General features: G+C 36.1%; 1 protein-coding gene across 1 annotated transcript in view; it reads left to right on the forward strand.

Annotated features, from left to right (window-relative positions):
- Window positions 1-19,077, forward strand: part of FLII (FLII actin remodeling protein) — a 116,333-nt gene that overhangs the window by 14,118 nt on the left and 83,138 nt on the right. Inside the window, exons 2-3 of the mRNA XM_053694603.1 lie at window positions 14,894-15,004; window positions 15,401-15,472. Coding sequence (XP_053550578.1) covers window positions 14,894-15,004; window positions 15,401-15,472 — 183 coding nt within the window. The remainder of the gene's footprint in view (window positions 1-14,893; window positions 15,005-15,400; window positions 15,473-19,077) is intronic.

Raw genomic sequence — 19,077 nt, forward strand, 5'->3', positions numbered from 1 at the left:
TTAGTTTAGGATTTATTTTACAAGTAATTTTGTAATTATTTTAACTAGGTAGCTATTAAATAGTTATTAACTATTTAATAGCTTTTGTACCTGGTTAAAATAAATACAAAGTTGCCTGTAAAATAAATATTAATCCTAAAATAGCTACAATATAATTATTAGTTATATTGTAGCTATATTAGGGTTTATTTTACAGGTAAGTATTTAGATTTAAATAGGATTAATTTATTTAATAAGAATTATTTTATTTTGTTAGAATAAAATTATATTTAACTTAGGGGGGTGTTAGGGTTAGAGTTAGACTTAGCTTTAGGGGTTAATACATTTATTATAGTAGCGGTGAGGTCCGGTCGGCAGATTAGCGGTTAATAATTGTAGGTAGGTGGCGGCGACGTTGGGGGCGGCAGATTAGGGGTTAATAAATATAATATAGGGGTCGGCGGTGTTAGGGGCAGCAGATTAGGGGTACATAGGGATAATGTAGGTTGCGGCGGTGTACGGAGCGGCAGATTAGTGGTTAAAAATAATATGCAGGGGTCAGCGATAGTGGGGGTGGCAGATTAGGGGTTAATAAGTGTAAGGTTAGGGGTGTTTAGACTCGGGGTACATGTTAGGGTGTTAGGTGCAGACTTAGGAACTTTTTCCCCATAGGAAACAATGGGGCTGCGTTAGGAGCTGAACGCTGCTTTTTTGCAGGTGTTAGGTTTTTTTTCAGCTCAAACAGCCCCATTGTTTCCTATGGGGGAATCGTGCACGAGCACGTTTTTGAAGCTGGCCGCGTCCGTAAGCACCGCTGGTATTGAGAGTTGCAGTGGCGGTAAATATGCCTGTACACTCCCTTTTTGGAGCCTAACACAGCCCTTCTGAGAACTCTAAATACCAGCGTTGTTTAAAAGGTGCGGGGGGAAAAAAGCACGCGTAGCTGACGCACCCCTTTGGCCGCAGAACTCTAAATTTAGGCGATAGTGTACAGCAAAATAATGAATGTTCAATGGTTGTTGGTAATATGCAAGAAGTGGGCAAGCAAACAAAAAATACTTAATAACCCATATATTCAATTACACTGTTTTGCTGGTTCTAAATAGCACACAAGGACTTATTATTTTAATGTTTATATTTAGAGCATCAAGATGAATAACTCTTAAACATAATGCAAATATATTAACTTAAATTACAAAGAAAAATTGTTTTAAATTCTATAAAATAAACAAGAGCTGTTTAAGAACATGTTTTAAAAAAAAATCAAATAAATTGTAAACCATTCCCCAGTCACATACATGGATATTGTGCAACATGCCATAGCTCTATCTATTGGTAGAAGGTTCATCATCAAAATGTGTACTGGGGGAATAGACTAATTTGCATATATTTTGCATAGAGTGAGAATTCAATGTATGGTTGTGAGTTTTATCGTTTATCCCTCCCCTGAATCCCCCCTTCCTTTCATTAGTTATATTTTATTATTATATTGTTTTCTATATATTTATGCAGTGTGTCACCCTAAGTCAAATGGGGTGTTGTTCAAGTTTAGTACCGAGAGAAATAAACCTAATTTTGTGTAGCTCCTTTTGTAATTGGTTGTGTAGCCTGGTTTTTCAGGAATCTCTGTAGTTGTGTTAGGACCTGCTATTAGGCTACACTATCCAAACTGAAGTGTGGCTATTGTAATACTGTCTACTCTGAACAATTACACATTAGGTGAATGCATATTTGATTGTTATATAATAGATTTGATGAAACAGCATTTTTTTTAAAGTGCTGTGTTGAGTACACATTTGACATCATGAGGTACAAAGGGCTTGTCACTGGGGCAGTACCCTTACAAGGCCAAATTTGCACAATATTTAAGGGTACATTATGGTACCATAGCAATAAGGTCCAATCTAGTCACCAAAGGTACATATTTGCCTTTTAAAGGTACAATCTGCAAGGGTACCAATATGTACCCATGTTAAAGGGTACAGTGGGTGTACCTTTGAGGGTACTGCCCCAGTGACAAGCTGTTGTACCCCTAAAGGTACAATTTTTGCAATTTTTTTTCTGACAGTGTACTTGCAGTGTTCTCCACAGAAAAGTTTGCCACCCAGATGGCATTATGAAGTAGCCAGGTTCGGGCAGTATTATAACCTTTTCTGTTTTTTATAAATGTTACTTGAAGCTATCCAGAGCACATATTAGTTACATAATTCAACATAAATTCATAAATTGATCATTTGAGCAACAAAAATTAAAAATGTTTAATATTAGATCATTTTAGCTTAATAATGGCTTCAATTTTAGCTGGGTGGTCAGTATAATTAATTTCTACGCCCATGAAAGCCGCCTATTTAAAAAAAAAAAAAAAAAAAAAAGGCCTTGGGTAGATCACTGACTTGTAGGTCACTCATGATTAGCTCAATGATTATTTTTTGCTCCAGACCAGTAGTGCATCTCTTGTCTGGAACTGATTTAAAGGGACAGTCTACTCCAGAATTTATTTTGTTTAATAAGATAGATAATACCTTATTTCCTAGGCCCCAGTTTTGCATAACCAGCACATATTCATATACTTTTTACCTCTGTGATTACCTTGTAACTAAGCTTCTGCAGACTTCCACCTTATTTCAGGGTTTTTGACAGACTTGCATTTTAGCCAGTCTGTGCTGATTCACAAATAACTCTATGGGAGTGAGCACAATGTTTGTGTATATATATATATATTATATATAAACTAGCACTGTATAGCTGTGAACTGTCAAAATTCACTGAGATAAGAGGCAGCTTTCATGGGCTTAGAAATGAGCATATGAGCCTACCTAGGTTCATCTTTTAACAAAAGAGAACAAAGAAAATTTGATGATAAAAGTAAATTGGAAAGTTGTTTAAAATCGCATGCCCTATCTGAATCATGAAAGTTAGATTTTCACTAGATTGCCTCTTTAAGGGTTTCACATCAATTTTCAAATGTATATCAAGTGAGCCCAATGGAAAAATATATATTTCAAGATGTTAAAGGGACACTCAAGGCATAACAAACTTTAAAATTAAATTTGACAGGAAAAAAATATACTGCTTATTTGAAATTTGGAGTAGCTGTTGTTGCCTTTTTTTATTTTGCACTTGTTAATTATGTAATCCTACTGTATTTAGTAGTCCTTTTAACCCCTTAATGACCGGACCATTTTTCAATTTTCTTACCCTTAATGACTATGGCTATTTTTACATTTCTGCAGTGTTTGCGTTTAGCTGTAATTTTCCTCTTACTCGTTTACTGTACCCACACATATTATATACCGTTTTTCTCGTCATTAAATGGACTTTCTAAAGATACCATTATTTTCATCATATCTTATAATTTACTAAAAAAAAAAGATAAAATATGAGGAAAAAATGGAAAAAAACACACTTTTTCTAACTTTTACCCCCAAAATCTGTTACACATCTACAACCACCAAAAAACACCCAAAATTTTGTCCCAAGTTTAGAAATACCCAATGTTTACATGTTCTTTGCTTTTTTTGCAAGTTATAGGGCCATAAATACAAGTAGCACTTTGCTATTTCCAAACCACTTTTTTTCAAAATTAGCGCTAGTTACATTGGAACACTGATATCTTTCAGGAATCCCTGAATATCCCTTGACATGTATATATTTATATTTAAAAGACATCCCAAAGCATTGATCTAGACCCATTTTGGTATATTTCATGCCACCATTTCACCGCCAATTGCGATCAAATAAAAAAAATTGTTGACTTTTTCACAATTTTTTTCACTAACTTTAGGTTTCTCGCTGAATTTATTTACAAACAACTTGTGCAATTATGGCATAAATGGTTGTAAATACTTCTCTGGGATCCCCTTTGTTCAGAAATAGCAGACCTATATGGATTTGGCGTTGCTTTTTGGTAATTAGAAGGCCGCTAAATGCCGCTGCACACCACACGTGTATTATGCCCAGCCGGGAAGGGGTTAATTAGGGAGCTTGTAGGGAGCTTTTAGGTTTAATTTTAGCTTTAGTGTAGTGTAGTAGACAACCCAAATTATTGATATAGGCCCATTTTGGTATATTTCATGCCACCATTTCACCGCCAAATACGATCAAATAAAAAAAAAAACTTACATTTTTCAAAATTTTAGGTTTCTCACTGAAATTATTTTACAAACAGCTTGTGCAATTATGGCACAAATGGTTGTAAATGCTTCTCTGGGATCCCCTTTGTTCAGAAATAGCAGACATATATGGCTTTGGTGTTGCTTTTTTGGTAATAATAAGGCCGTTAAATACTGCTGCGCACCACACTTGTAATATGCCCAGCAGTTAAGGGGTTAATTAGGTAGCTTGTGGGGTTAATTTTTAGCTTTAGTGTAGAGATCAGCCTCCCACCTGACACATCCCACCCCCTGACCCCCCTCAAACAGCTCTCTTCCCTCCCCACCTCACAATTGTCACCGCCATCTTAAGTACTGGCAGAAAGTCTGCCAGTACTGAAATAAAAATATTTTTTTATTTTTTGGCATAAAGTCTGCAGTGATAGATCCCCCCCCCCTTACATCTTTCTAACCCTCCTCCTCTGTCTATATGCCACCATCTTGGGTACTGGCAGCTGTCTGCCAGTACCCAATTTGCCCCCCAAAATAGTTTTTTTTTTAAGTTTTTTAATATAAAATATATGTTTGCTGTAGTGTAGCTGGCCCCCCTAAATAATATTCAACCCTCCCCCTCACAGATCCCTTATTAAAGAACAAAGATGCCACTGCATGGGCTGTAAATTTTGCGTGTGCGCGCACCCGTCCCCCCCCCCAGCCCCACCCCGCCGCAACCGCCGGACCGGCAGCAAAAATAAATAAAGAGAGATCGGGTATTAATTTCAATAATGAGGTGATATATTACTTAAATGCAGCACCCACCGAGCAACTAATGGTAAAACATACATAGCCGATGCAGATGGGGCCACAGGGTGGCCCTTTCTGCATCGGTATGTAAAATGGGGGGATTGTAGTGATGCCTCAATATTGAGGCATCACTACTATACCTTGTAAGCTGCTGGAAGCGATCTAGATCGCTTCCAGCACTTCAGACAACAGAGGACGTACCAGGTACGTCAACTGTCATTAAGGGAAGTTTTTTCTATGACGTACCTGGTACGTCCTCTGTCTTTAAGGGGATAAGGAAACCAGTTAAAGGGATTCTAAACCCAATTTTTTTCTTTCATGATTCAGATAGAGCATGAGATTTTAAGCACCTTTCTAATGTACTCCTATTATCATTTTTTCTTTGTTCTCATACTATCTTGATTTGAAAAAGCAGTACTTTAAGCTTTAGAGCCAAACCATTTTTTGTTCAGCACATGGGTAGCACTTGCTGATTTGTGGCTAAATGTAGCAAACCAATCAGCAAGCTCTACCAAGGTGCTGAACTAAAAAATGGGCCGGCTCCTAACCTTTTATTACTGCTTTTTTCAAATAAAGATAACATGAGAACAAAGAAAAATTGATAATAGGAGTAAATTAGAAAGTTGCTTAAAATTGCATGCTCTATCTGAATCATGAAAAAAAAATGTGGGGTTAGTATCCCTTTAAGAAATGCCATCAGCTGTAGTGACGCAACAAAATTATGAGTCTAGGACATATTGGGTTAATGTGAAAAGGTTTATGGAATTTTGAGGTGTGGTTCTACCCTTTGGTTAACCTGTCATTATCTCCTTAACCACTTCTTGAAATGTCGTCTGAGTGTTTTTTTTTTGTTTTTGTTTTTTTAATGAAGGGTTCATACATATGAATGTGTAGAACAGTGGTTGCCAAAAGTGTTTGAAACCAGTTAGCATCCATAAAACAACAATGGAAAAAAATAAATAAAAATTATTTATTATTGTAATTTAAATACAATGCATGGAAATCTAAAGGTACTTATTACAACATTCTAATTTATTTCATTTACTTAAAATTATTATTATAGTCTTAACATAGTATAAAAACAAACTATCCCTTTAATAAACTATAGCAAAAAAATGTAATTGGATATTTCAAAAGTAACGTATTTAACCAAAATTAGCTACACATGGTGCAATAAATAATTGAACAGAATCCGTTAAAGATTAAGTAACAGGCAAATAATTAATGAGGTAAAATATTTATCAGTTTGAGATTAAGCACATAAAATGTGTTTTTATTTAACTATATAAAACACTAAATTTAAAATTAAACTTCCATGAGCCATAAAATAATTTTTTTTTTTTTTAATTCTATCTAAACATTGTGTACTTTCTATAATCACACTTTCTGAGGCACCAGCGCCTACTAAGCATGTGCAAGAGGTAATGGTGCATATGTATCTTAAAGGGCCATAATACCCAAATGTTTAAACACTTGAAAGTGATGCAGTATAGCTGAAAAAAGTTGACTAGAAAATATCACCTGAACATTTCTATGTAAAAAAAGAAAGATATTTTACCTCAAAAGTTTCTCAGTAGCCACATCCCATTGTAAAGGACTTCTAAGCAGCAAATCAGTATGTCTGTCCCTGGACAGCGGAAGGAGCGAGCATTTGTGCACACTCATCTTATTTCCCTATTCAGTGTAAGGAAGTTTACTATGAAATCTCATGAGATCACAGTAAAAGAGTTCATGACCTCAGCACTGCTGATGCTGATTGGCTGCTGTTCATTTCTTTTTTTTTTTTTTTTTTTTCTTTTACCTGCAGCTGGGCAGCAGCTGAGTATAACTTTTTACACAGCACTTACTCTGGTGAGCTGAAGAAATTGTGAGGTAAAATATCTTCATTTTTTACATAGAGATGCTCAGGTGATATTTTCCTGTCAGCTTTTTACAGTTATACTGCATCAGTTTCAAGTGATTTAGCATATGAGTATTATGTCCCTTTAATAGCTAAAATAACCTAAAACACGAAAAATAAGATACAAATGGAAAATAGTAAGTTTCCAGTATAAACACAGATGCAAGGAAAACTAGAGTTGGAGAACACAAAAACTCTTCCTATGCACATGAACGTTTTTAAAAAAGGACACAATGTGATATTTTACAACTCTTGTATGACGTTAATGAATTAGTAAAAAGGAAATTGCAACTCTGTGTAACAATTTTTCTCTTGAGAGTATGAAATGAACATAGATATATATCTACTTACCAGGAGAAGGCAAGATCAACTGCCCGCCGCCTTGCGACCCTCCACTTATCACTTTTAGATATATTACTTTGAAGCTAGAGATCTATGTATCATTCAATTGTTCTATACATTTTTCTGTTTAGGATTTTGTGTACACCACCTACCATGTAAGGATTTTTTCATTTAGCCAAAAAAAGGGAGGGGAGGAATATTTTAGTTTCCTTCTAGTCTATGTCTAATTAGGGACAATTACAAATGAGGTTTACAAGTGTACAACCAATGACTGTGTAGAATATAGCAGTGTTAAGTCCGCAGTCTGCACTTCCACCAATAACAGGAATTGGGGAAAACTTTTAAAAAACATTTCAATTAAATTACAGGAAAGTCTTAAAAATAAATAATATGTTGCAAAGTTATTATCTTGGCCCTCCCTGGAAGTAAAACCTATCAATGAGAACCACTCCCCTAAGGGGCGTTGACAGAACAGACCACTCCTCTAGTTACCTGTATATAGGTAACTCCCAGTCAGTACCCCCTCCCCCTCTTAGTTCTCTCCAGCCGTTTATGTTGGACAGAGTTGGGAGTCCCTCTTTATTTTCCAGATCCTTTAATAATTCATTTTTTCCAGTCCTTGGCTCATATCCAACCCTCTACTAAATCGACTGTTCTTCCTAGGATTTACCTTTAAAGAGACAGTCAACACCAACATTGTTATTGTTTAAAAAGATAGATAATGCCTTAACTACCCATTCTCCAGCTGTGCACAACCAACATTGTTATATTAATATACTTTATAACATTTAAACCTCTAAATTTCTTCCTACAGTCAGTCTCTTATCACATGCTTTTTTTTTATTTGCTGTTCACAGCAAAAGACTGCTAGTTCACGTGGGCCATATTGATAACACTGTCCTCTCTCCTGTGGGTTGTGGATGACACTGCACTAATTGGCTAAAATGCAAGTCAATAGATAAATAAATAGCCATGTGATAAGGGGGCAGTCTGCAGAAGCTTAGATATAAGGTAATCACAGAGGTGACAAGTATACTAATATAACCATGTTGGCTGTGCAAAACTGGGGAATGGGTAATAAAGGAATTATCTATCTTTTTAAACAATAACATTTTTATAGTTGACTGTCCCTTTAAGCCCTAAACGCTCTTATTGAGGATTCATTTGAGCCTCTTTGTGAGTTTTCCTTCTGGTCTTTGACTTTGTATTTCTGGTGGCTATTACTTCAGCTTGATTAGTTTCTGAACTACAAGTTCTTTCTATAAGAGAATCTTGCCTTTCATCAGGACAAAGTTATCCTTGAACAGTTCTTCATTTACTTCCTAAAGTTGTATCTGGGTTTTCACAAGATCCCCCCCAAAAAAAAAGATATAGTCTTGCCTACTTTTTGTCCAGAAAGTCAACAGATTCAAGACTAACCTCTATATCGTTTATATGTTGTTCAATGTCTGGATATCTGTGTCGCAAGGACGTAGTCTATTCACAAGTCTGATTGGTTATTCATCATTCCTAAGGGACCTAGAATTGGTCAAGATCCTGTAAAGTCCACGTTTTCAAATTGGATAGTTCAGGCCATCTCCATAGCATATAAACAAATAGGCAAACAGAGTCCAGATGGACTTAAAGTGCATTCTTCTAGGGGAGTTGCTACATCTTGGGCTTTGGAGGCAGATGCAACTCCTGAAGAAATTTGCCTATCTGCAGTTTGGAAGTCCCATAATATCTTTATTTCCCACAACAAGTTGGATGTTCGGCAATCGGCCTCTGCAAAGTTTGGTCGCAATATTCTATCTTCAGTTTTGTCTCAAACTTTTGATATTTTTTGACTGATTTCTTGTATTTGTGATTTTTCCTTCCCAATCTTATATCTTTACTGCTTTTTTTTTTTTTTTTTTTTTTCTCTCTCTCTCTATCTCTCTCTCTCTGGTAGGTATTACTACAGGGGCGGGCCAAGATAACAACTAGAAATTTTCACCCAAAATATAGTAATTTCTATATCTTGGCCCATATCCTTGGGTAATACCTACCAGGCTCCCTCCCATTTAAATGAACATCTCTGGGAGGAGGAGGAGGAGGGGGTACTGTCTGGGAGTTACCTTTATACAGGTGACTAAGGGGAGTGGTCCGTTCTGTAAATGCCCCTTTACAGAACTGGTAGGTATTACACAGGGATATGGGCCAAGATCTAGAAATTACTATATTTTGGGTGAAAATTTCTAGTTGTCTTATAGCGCATTTTATATTACAACCTCACAATATTTAACGTTGCATTTATATCTGGCACCTTCTTAAGACTCTGACCATGTTCCTGGATAAAGTACCAAATTATGTCAACAGGAATTGTTAAACGTAATATACGCTGCTTAATTCAGGGCTTGAACCAGTCATATAATTTTAGCACACACTCAAATTATTTTTTAAGCATCCTTAAACCCAAGATGTTTTTCATAAATCAAGATAATAAAAATTTTGTAAAATGAATACATTTTTTTTTTTTTTTTTTTTTTTTTTTTAATACATTTTACAGTCTTTGTTGAAAAGACACAAACGTTTTCCTTCATGATTTATATACAGCATATAATTTTAAACAACTGTCCTATTATCTAATTTGCTTACTTCTCTCTGTATCCTTTGATGAAAGTATACCTAGGTAGGCTCAGCAGGTGGATCTAGCTGCTGATTGGTGGCTGCACATATATGCCTCTTGTCATCGGCTGATTATTTCACCTGTGCTCCGGTTCAGATATCCTCAAAATCTGTCCTGTTAGGGAGGCCTGAGGCCAGGTTTGAAAACCAGTGCTCTATCTCAATCATGAAAGAAACATTTTGGGTTTTATGTCCCTTTTTAAAGGAATAGTCTAGTCAAAATTAAACTTTCATGATTCAGATAGAGGATGCAATTCTATGCAACTTTCTAATTCACTCCTATTATAACATTTTCTTCATTCTTTTGGTATCTTTATTTGACAAAGCAGGAATGTAAGCTTAGGAGCCTGCTCATTTTTGGTTCAGCACCTGGGTAGTGCTTGCTGATTGGTGTCTAAATGTCGCCACCAATTAGCAAGCCCTACCCAGGTGCTGAACCAAAAATGGGCCGGCTCCTTAGCGTAAATTCTTGCTTTTTCAAATAAAAGATAGCAAGAGAACGAAGAAAATTCGATAATAGGAGTAAATTAGAAAGTTGCTTAAAATTGCCTGCTCTATCTGAATCATGTTTAATTTTGACTATGCTATTCCTTTAATGATCTGCTAATAAATATTACATAAACCTTAAAGGGACAGTCTACACCAGAATTTTTATTGTTTTAAAAGATAGATAATCCCTTTATTACCCATTCCCCAGTTTTGCATAACCAACACAGTTATAATAATATACTTTTAACCTCTGTGATTATCTTGTATCTAAGCCTCTGCAAACTGCCCCTTTTATTTCAGTTCTTTTGACAGACTTGCAGTCTAGCCAATCAGTGCCTGCTCCCAGATAACTTCACGTGCACGAGCACAGTGTTATCTATATGAAATACGTGAACTAACACCCTCTAGTGGTGAAAAACTGTTAAAATGCATTCTGAAAAGAGGTGGCCTTCAAGGTCTAAGAAATTAGCATATGAACCTCCTAGGTTAAGCTTTCAACTAAGAATACCAAGAGAACAAAGTAAAATTGGTGATAAAAGTAAATTGGAAATTTGTTGAAAATTACATGCTCTATCTGAATCATGAAAGTTTATTTTGGCCTAGACTGTCCCTTTAAATGTCATCTTAAAAAAGATATAGCTGGTGCCTCAATTTTCTTGCTGACTCCTAAATTTGTTAGAACTGTGTCAAGCACTACCCTAATTTGTGTTATTTCTCTGGTGATTTAAGCAACATTGTTTTCGAGCAAGGAATATAAATAATAAAGTAAATGGCATAATTCTCGCACTCTTAATTTTATAGATGGATAGATTTAAAACACTACTGATGTGAGTATTGCTTTTTCTCTGAATAGAAGCTTCACCAAGCAGCAATTTAAACCTACCTTCTACTGATTAGTCATATTAGTCGAAACAGCTGCCGAGTGGTTTTACTTGATGCATCCTACCGAATAAAAGGGATTTGCTGTGTTTTAAAACAGTACTTGGAAGCTAAATGTCAGATATTGAATATTTAATTTGCATATATTTCCCAGAGTTCTATTGTGCATTGATAATAGTGTATACAGGATACTTCTGGGATAAGCAAAAGGGGATACTTGCCTAGATCTGCTTATGTTCTATTTATTAATTCTATATCTCTTACTTTATATAGATATATGAAGAATAATCCAAAACGTTAGGCAATTTAGATTTAAGGATTTGTCATCCCATTGTGCAGGGCTTGACAAACCCAGGCACCAGGAAGTTACTGGCTCCATAAAATTAGACCCTTGTCCTTGGTTTAGAGCCCTCAAGAAAACCATGGGTGACCCTCACTTCCCCTGCTGGTCAGCACCAGCTGTGCCGAAAATTTAGCCTAGTGCAGCTGTGCAACAATCCGCAATGGTTGAATATTTGGGCTAACAGAGGCTCATTAAATCCACCAGGGACAATTAGTGTCTCAAAAATGTGCCCAATAGTATATTTACCAAGCTGGATAAACACAGACAGTCAGTTCCTTCTGTGTTGCGCTCTGGAGTCAACGTGACGTAAGGTGGGCGTGGCCTAACAGCGTTTCACGGGTAAACCGCTTCGTCAGAGGCTCATAACAACCCACCTTGACGAAGCGGTTTACCTGTGAAACGCGTTAGGTCATGCCCACCTTACGTCACGTTGACTCCAGAGCGCAACACGGAAGGAACTGACTGTCTGGTTTATCCAGCTTGGTAAATATACTATTGGGCACGTTTTTGAGACACTAATTGTCCCTGGTGGATTTAATGTGCATCTGTTAGCCCAAGTATTCGACCATTGCGGATTGTTGTGGAGTTACTATTTAAAACTGAACTTGGGTCTTACTAAGAACTCTCCTGTTATGATCAGCATCGTCTAGAAAGTAGCCACAGGGGAACATCTGTACTTATACACAACGGCTTGTACCTTAATTATTTGATTGAGGGTCTATTTGTGAGTACCCATTGCATGAGAAGTTTTATTTGTGACTTTTTATCTTATTATAATAAATGTATTGCACTATGAGAGGTGCCTTTGTGCACTTGTTCTTTTAGATAAAACTATATATATGATGTTCTCGGCAAACCGTCTAGCTAATGATCCAGAAAGAATGAGATTCTATAATAGGCAGATGAGAGGGAACAAGAGAATGTAAGTTGGCATCAGTGGAAATGTTACAGGCTGATGCCTGAGGGATTTGTGATTGAAAGGTAACAGCTGTTAAACAAAGTTTGTAGATAAGATTCAGTCTGTACAGTCTGCCCATAGTCTTATTAATGTGGGCAGCAAAGTGAAAAAAATAACACTTTTGATTTGCAAAGAGCATGACATTTAAATAGCTTCCCAATTTTACTTCTATTATCAAATTTACTTTGATCTTTTTGTATCATTTTTGTTGGAGTAGGCTCAGGAGCTAGCCGGACAGTTGTGGTGTGCCAGTGACAAGAGGCATAGATGCGCAGCCACCAATAGTCAGCTAGCTCCCAGTAGTAAATTAATGCTTCTGAGCCTTCCTAGATATACTCTTCAACAAAAGATACCAAGAGAAAGAAGCAAATTGTATAACAGAAGTACATTTAAAAGTTGTTTAATGTTCTGTCTGAATCATAAAAGTATCATTTTTAAATTTTCTGTGTTTCTCTCTGCCCACAGAACAAAGCTCCTGCAAACTGTGACTGAATCTGCTCTTGATTGGCTCCAGGTAATCTTCTAGCCAATCGGAAGCAACTTCAGCTGAAACTCACAAGGGACTTTAATATAAAGATATATTAATATTAAATAGTTTGTAATAGATTATCGCCTTGTTTGCTGCAAATGTTTTTCACAAGCTAAACTCCACTTAACACTCACCTTATTGAGAGGAGTCCCAGCCAACAACTGTCATATTTTGCTAACTCTCCATTGTTTTATAGTTAATATTTTATCATCTCTTCTGAAGCCATTTACGGACAGATATGGTGCATGGTTAACCTTGTGAAGCCTGACGTATGCTCTGTCAGTTTTCAGAATTGGAAAACTCAGACAGGAAATACAGGAAAATTGTGCAAAATAAATACTAAAACTTCTACTAATTAAACATTTTATATTACAGTCTCAAAGTATTTACTATCCTTTTTTTTTTTTTTTTTAAAGGGACATGAAACCCAAATTTTTTCTTTCATGATTCAGACAGAGCATGTGATTTTAAACAAATTTCTAATTCACTTATATTATCTAATTTTGTTTTGTTCTCTCGGTATCCTTTGTTGAAAAGGATATACCCAGGTAGGCTCAGGAGATGCTGATTGGTGGCTGTACATATTTGCATCATGTTATTGGTTCCCCCTATGTTTTCATTTAGCACCTAGTAGTGCATTGCTGCTGCTTCAACAAATAATACAAAGAAAATTAAGCTGGAATGATTTAGGTAATAGAAGTACATTTAGAAAGTGGTTAAAAATTGTGTTTTCTTTCTGAATCAAGAAAGAAAGAAAAAACTGGGGTCTAATTTTCCTTGAAAGGGAAATAAAACCACTAATTTGGGCCTTGTTATTCAGACAGAGCATGGGATTTGAAATGACTAATTTTGCCTCGCGCTCTTGGAATATCCAGGTAGGCTCATGAGCAGCAATGCTCCTACTGGAAGCTGCTGATTGGTGGCTGTACATATATGCATCTTGCTATTGGCTCACTCTCTTGCACTGCTGCTCCTTCAAGTAAGGATACCAAGAAAATGAAGCAAATTAGATAAACAAAGTAAATTTGAATGTTTTAAAATGATATCTCATTCACGAAAGAAACATTTCACCTTCTATGCCTCTCTATAAAGGAACAGTCTAGTCAAAATTAAACTTGCATGACTCGGATGTAATTTTAAACAACTTTCCAATTTACTTTTATCAAAAAAAAAAAAATGTTTCTCTTGGTATTCTTTGTTGAAAGCTAAACCTAGGTAGGCTCATATGCTAATTTCTAAGCCCTTGAAGGCCGCATCTTATCTCATGGCATTTTGACAATTTTTTTATAGCTAGACAGTGCTAGTTCATGTGTGCCATATAGATAACATTGTGCTCACTCCTGTAGATTTACCTAGGAGTCGGCACTGATTAGCTAAAATGCAAGTCTGTAAAAAGAACTGAAATAAGGGGGCAGTCTGCAGAGGCTTAGATACAAGGTAATCACAGAGGTAAAAAAAAAAAAAGTATTAATATAACAGTGTTAGTTATGCAAGTTATGTAATAAAGGGATTATCTATCCTTTTTTATCCAATAAAAAATCTGGCGTAGACTGTCCCTTTAAGTGTGATTAGAAACTTTTTTTTAACTGTTCTGTTCCTTTTAATGAATCACTTTGTAGCCTTCTGCATACCCAAGACATTTTTTATTTATCTTTACATGGAACTGCCTTTTTGGCAGAGGTAGTATCAGCGGCTTTTCTGTAAACTAGTGCTTTCTCAAATGTATTCCCTCAAATCATTTCCCATTTATCTTCTGTCCCTGTAAAATATTGCTGTTGTACTTACTCTTGCTGTCTGGATTACTGGGCTATGAAAATATTTGGCAAAACATATTCCTCCCCTGTGTATATGTTCTGTCACAGTATTCCCAGGACTGCAATATCAGTCGATATTATCACAGTATAAAATGGTTCTCATCTCTTTTCCCCTTCAGGGTGGATATTTTCCTGAACATGTTAAGTCTATGAGCAGCTTGCGATGGCTGAAGCTGAACAGGACCGGGCTGTGTTACCTGCCAGAGGAGCTGTCATCTCTACAGAAATTGGTGAGAAAGCTTTACTGTATTGTTAGTACGTCTGAAATTTTACTGTTATCCTCACCCTATGAAGCTAAAATTAGTTGCTGCTCTGAGAAAATAGTAACTGAAAATAATGAGCAGCAAACGGTTATTGGTCCTTGAGCAGCGACTCGTGGGGTCAGTGTTCTTTTTAAGGATTCTGCATTAAAGGGACAGGAAATTCAGCACAGACAACAGAAAATGTTTGATGTTTAAATAACAGGGTATTTTGCATTCTATGGAGTTGTTTTTTAACCTCTTAAGGACATATGACGGAATTTTTCCGTCATAAAACAATTGAGCAAACAGAAAGCTGTGTCCTTAAAGGGTTAAATGTATTTAACCCATCATAATAACCATCTTTCTCTTTATTCCTTTCTCCAGGAAAACTTGTCTGTAAGTCACAACAGCCTGACCACCTTACACGGAGAGCTCTCCTCCCTGCCCTGCCTCAGGGTGAGTACAGGCACTGCAGATTTGCGGCAAAACAGACTGAAACGTAGGATGAGTGTTGTCCCTGATATATTATATTCAATATATCATTTTATTGTTTGTTTTTATGTGTCTGGTGCATCCATATCAATTCATAGAGTTGTGGGAGGTGTTCTCAGCCAATAAGCCTCTGTCCCACAAACCATCTCTGGGCTAATGTGCATTTTGGGTTTTTTTCAAACTCAAAATACATAGGATTTTCTTTTTTATTTTATTTATTTTTTTGTGCAAAAATTATTTATATTTTTAACATTTTTAATTGGAGCGCTCTCATATGCATGATATATATATATAATCCAAAAGGACTGCACTCTCACTTACTGATATAGGATCTAGCAGGATGCCAATACCAGGGTTACATAAATCATAAAAAGGAGGACCGCACTCACTGGATTTCAAACATAAATATCCATTTAAGTAGGTGACGTTTCGGGGTCTTACTCCCCTTACTCAGGGAAGGGGAGTAAGTTACCGAAATGTCACTTAATTAAATGGATAATTATGTTTGAAATCCAGCGAGTGTGGTCCTCCCCTTTTTTTATTTTTAATATTCTCAGTGACATAAACAGAATTAGAAAAGGATACAGTAGATACAATGCCGACATTTTAAATCAATTATTTTCTTAAAGATCACATTTATCAAAGTCCTTGATGTATAAGATAGTAATTCCAGTTATGAGTTTATGGTCTAGTAATACAGTGTCTACTGAGATTTTACATTTATTAAACACATTTAACCAACACAATTAAATAAACAAAATTAAACCAAAAATCGAATTATAACAAAAGATTCTGATCATGTAATTATGATATCCAGTTGTGTACGATCAGTATAATAATATTAAGTCACCCTTAATAGACACCGGGCTTGTGACTCACTACCATCTAACTGCTTCAGTCAAAATTTAGCATCCATTCTCCCCTAAGTTGAGCATTTAGAATTAAATCTGTGTTGCTTAGGGGGGTAAGCAACTGTTTTTTTGCAATTGCCGAGGTAGACTGTGTATATAACATTCCCATTTATGTATAAAGCTAGTCGTATAGTTCAATTGTCATTTGGTGAAGGAGAGAGTTTTTAAATTGTGTTAGGGTAGGGATGGTTGTGGTGATCTATGTTTTAAACACTAGTCTTCTAGCAATTAGTAATGCTGTGCCTAGTGGTTCTCTCTTTTTAAGCCCTTAGGTAATTCTAGAAGAAGTATGGTGACATTGTCTAACGGGAAATCAATGCTACATTTAGTTTTGAGCCAGTATGCTATTGTTTTCCAGTATTTTGTCAGGCGAGGGCATCTCCATATTAGTTGTATTAGGTCAGGGTTTTCCTTACGGCATTTAGGACAAATATTTTCTATATCCGGTGCCCATTTTAGGTGTTATGTATGTTTGATGTAACAATCTAATGTGGGAGTCGCGCAAGTCTTGCGACAATGTTACTTTGCGTAATGTTTTAATGCTAGTTTGGATTAGCGATACGTCTATTTGTTCACTCATGGGCCTCTAGTTATCAAGCCGTCAACCACAAATACGCTGGAATTCCGCAGCGTATTTGTGGCGAGGCTGATTCGCCTTTAGTTATCAAGCCCTACAGCCCGGCAAAAGTAGAATATAGGGACGTAACCTACGATCCTCCGGACTCAGTCCGACACAGATCAATGGTTACGTCACTACAGATGTTCCGAACACAAGTTCGGCACAATCTTTCTACTTTTGGTAGTTATCAAACTACTACCAGGTACGCTTGCCACTATTCCGGGCCAGCGTACCTGGATTTCAATCCGCTGCGGAATCAATGGGAGTCTGACAGCAGCGAGAGCTCATGTTCGCTGCTGCCCGATATCCCATTGATTCCTATGGGAGATGTCTGCACCTAACACCCTAACATGTACCCCGAGTCTAAACACCCCTAATCTGTCCCCCCTACACTGCCGCCACCTACTTTATACTTATTAACCCCTAAATCGCCGCTCCCGGACCCCGCCACCACTATAATAAACTTATTAACCCCTAAGCCTAACCCTAACACCCCCATAACTTAAATATTTTTTAAATAAAACTTTCTAATATTAAAGGGACAGTATACTGTAAAATAGTTTTTCCCTTAATGTATTTACAATTGCTTTTTTTTACCAACTGCAGAGGAAAAAATGTATGAAAATTAGCTTTTTAAGGCACACTACACTTAAAAATAAATACTTACCTGTAAAATAAACCCTAAGATAGCGACAATATAACTAATAATTATATTGTAGCTATTTTAGGATTTATTTTTATTTTATAGGCAACTTTGTATTTATTTTAACTAGGTAGAATAGTTATTCAATAGTTATTAACTATTTAATAGCTACCTAGCTAAAATACTTAAAAAATTACCTGCAAAATTAAATTCTAACCTAAGTTACAATTAAACCTAACACTACACTATCATTAAATTAATTAAATAAATTAACTACAATTACCTAAAATTAAATAAACTAAACTATAGTACAAAAAAACACAAACACTAAATTACAGAAAATAAAAAAGAATTACAAGAAGTTTAAACTAATTACACCTAATCTAAGCCCTCTAATAAAATAATAAAGCCCCCCAAAATAAAAAAATGTTGCGATCAGCCAATAGAATGCAAGGTCAATCCGATTGGCTGATTGAATCAGCCAATCGGATTTTTCCTACCTTAATTCCGATTGGCTGATAGAATCCTATCAGCCAATCGGAATTCGAGGGACGCCATCTTGGATGACGTCCCTTAAAGGAAACTTCATTTGTCGGGTAGTCGTCGGGCCAGAAGGATGTTCCGCGTCGGAGGTCTGGAAGATGAAGCCGCGGTTGGATGAAGATAGAAGACACCGCTTGGATGAAGACTTCTACCGGATGGAGGACCTCTTCTTGCTCCGCTTGGATGAAGAATTCGGCTCGGCTGGGTGAAGACGACTCAAGGTAGGGAGCTCTTCAGGGGGTTAGTGTTAGGTTTATTTAATGGGGGTTTGGGTGGGTTAGAGTAGGGGTATGTGGGTGGTGGGTTTTAATGTTGGGGGGGTTGTATTTTTTTTTTTTTTTTTACAGGTAAAAGAGCTGATTACTTTTGGGCAATGCCCCGCAAAAAGCCCTTTTAAGGGCTGGTAAAAAAGCTGATTACTTTGTAATTTTGAATAGGGTAGGGCATTTTTTTATTTTGGGGGGCTTTATCATTTTATTAGGGGGCTTAGATTAGGTGTAATTAGTTTAAACTTCTTGTAATTCTTTTTTATTTTCTGTAATTTAGTGTTTGTTTTTTTTGTACTATAGTTTATTTAATTTCATTTTAGGAAATTGTAGTTAATTTATTTAATTAATTTAATGATGGTGTAGTGTTAGGTTTAATTGTAACTTAGGTTAGGATTTATTTTACAGTTAATTTTGTAAGTATTTTAGCTAGGTAGCTATTACATAGTTAATAACTATTGAATAACTATTCTACCTAGTTAAAATAAATACAAAGTTGCCTATAAAATAAAAATAAATCCTATAATAGCTACAATATAATTATTAGTTATATTATAGCTATCTTAGGGTTTATTTTACAGGTAAGT

The sequence above is a fragment of the Bombina bombina genome, chromosome 11, assembly GCF_027579735.1.
Source record: "Bombina bombina isolate aBomBom1 chromosome 11, aBomBom1.pri, whole genome shotgun sequence".
NCBI lineage: Eukaryota > Metazoa > Chordata > Amphibia > Anura > Bombinatoridae > Bombina > Bombina bombina.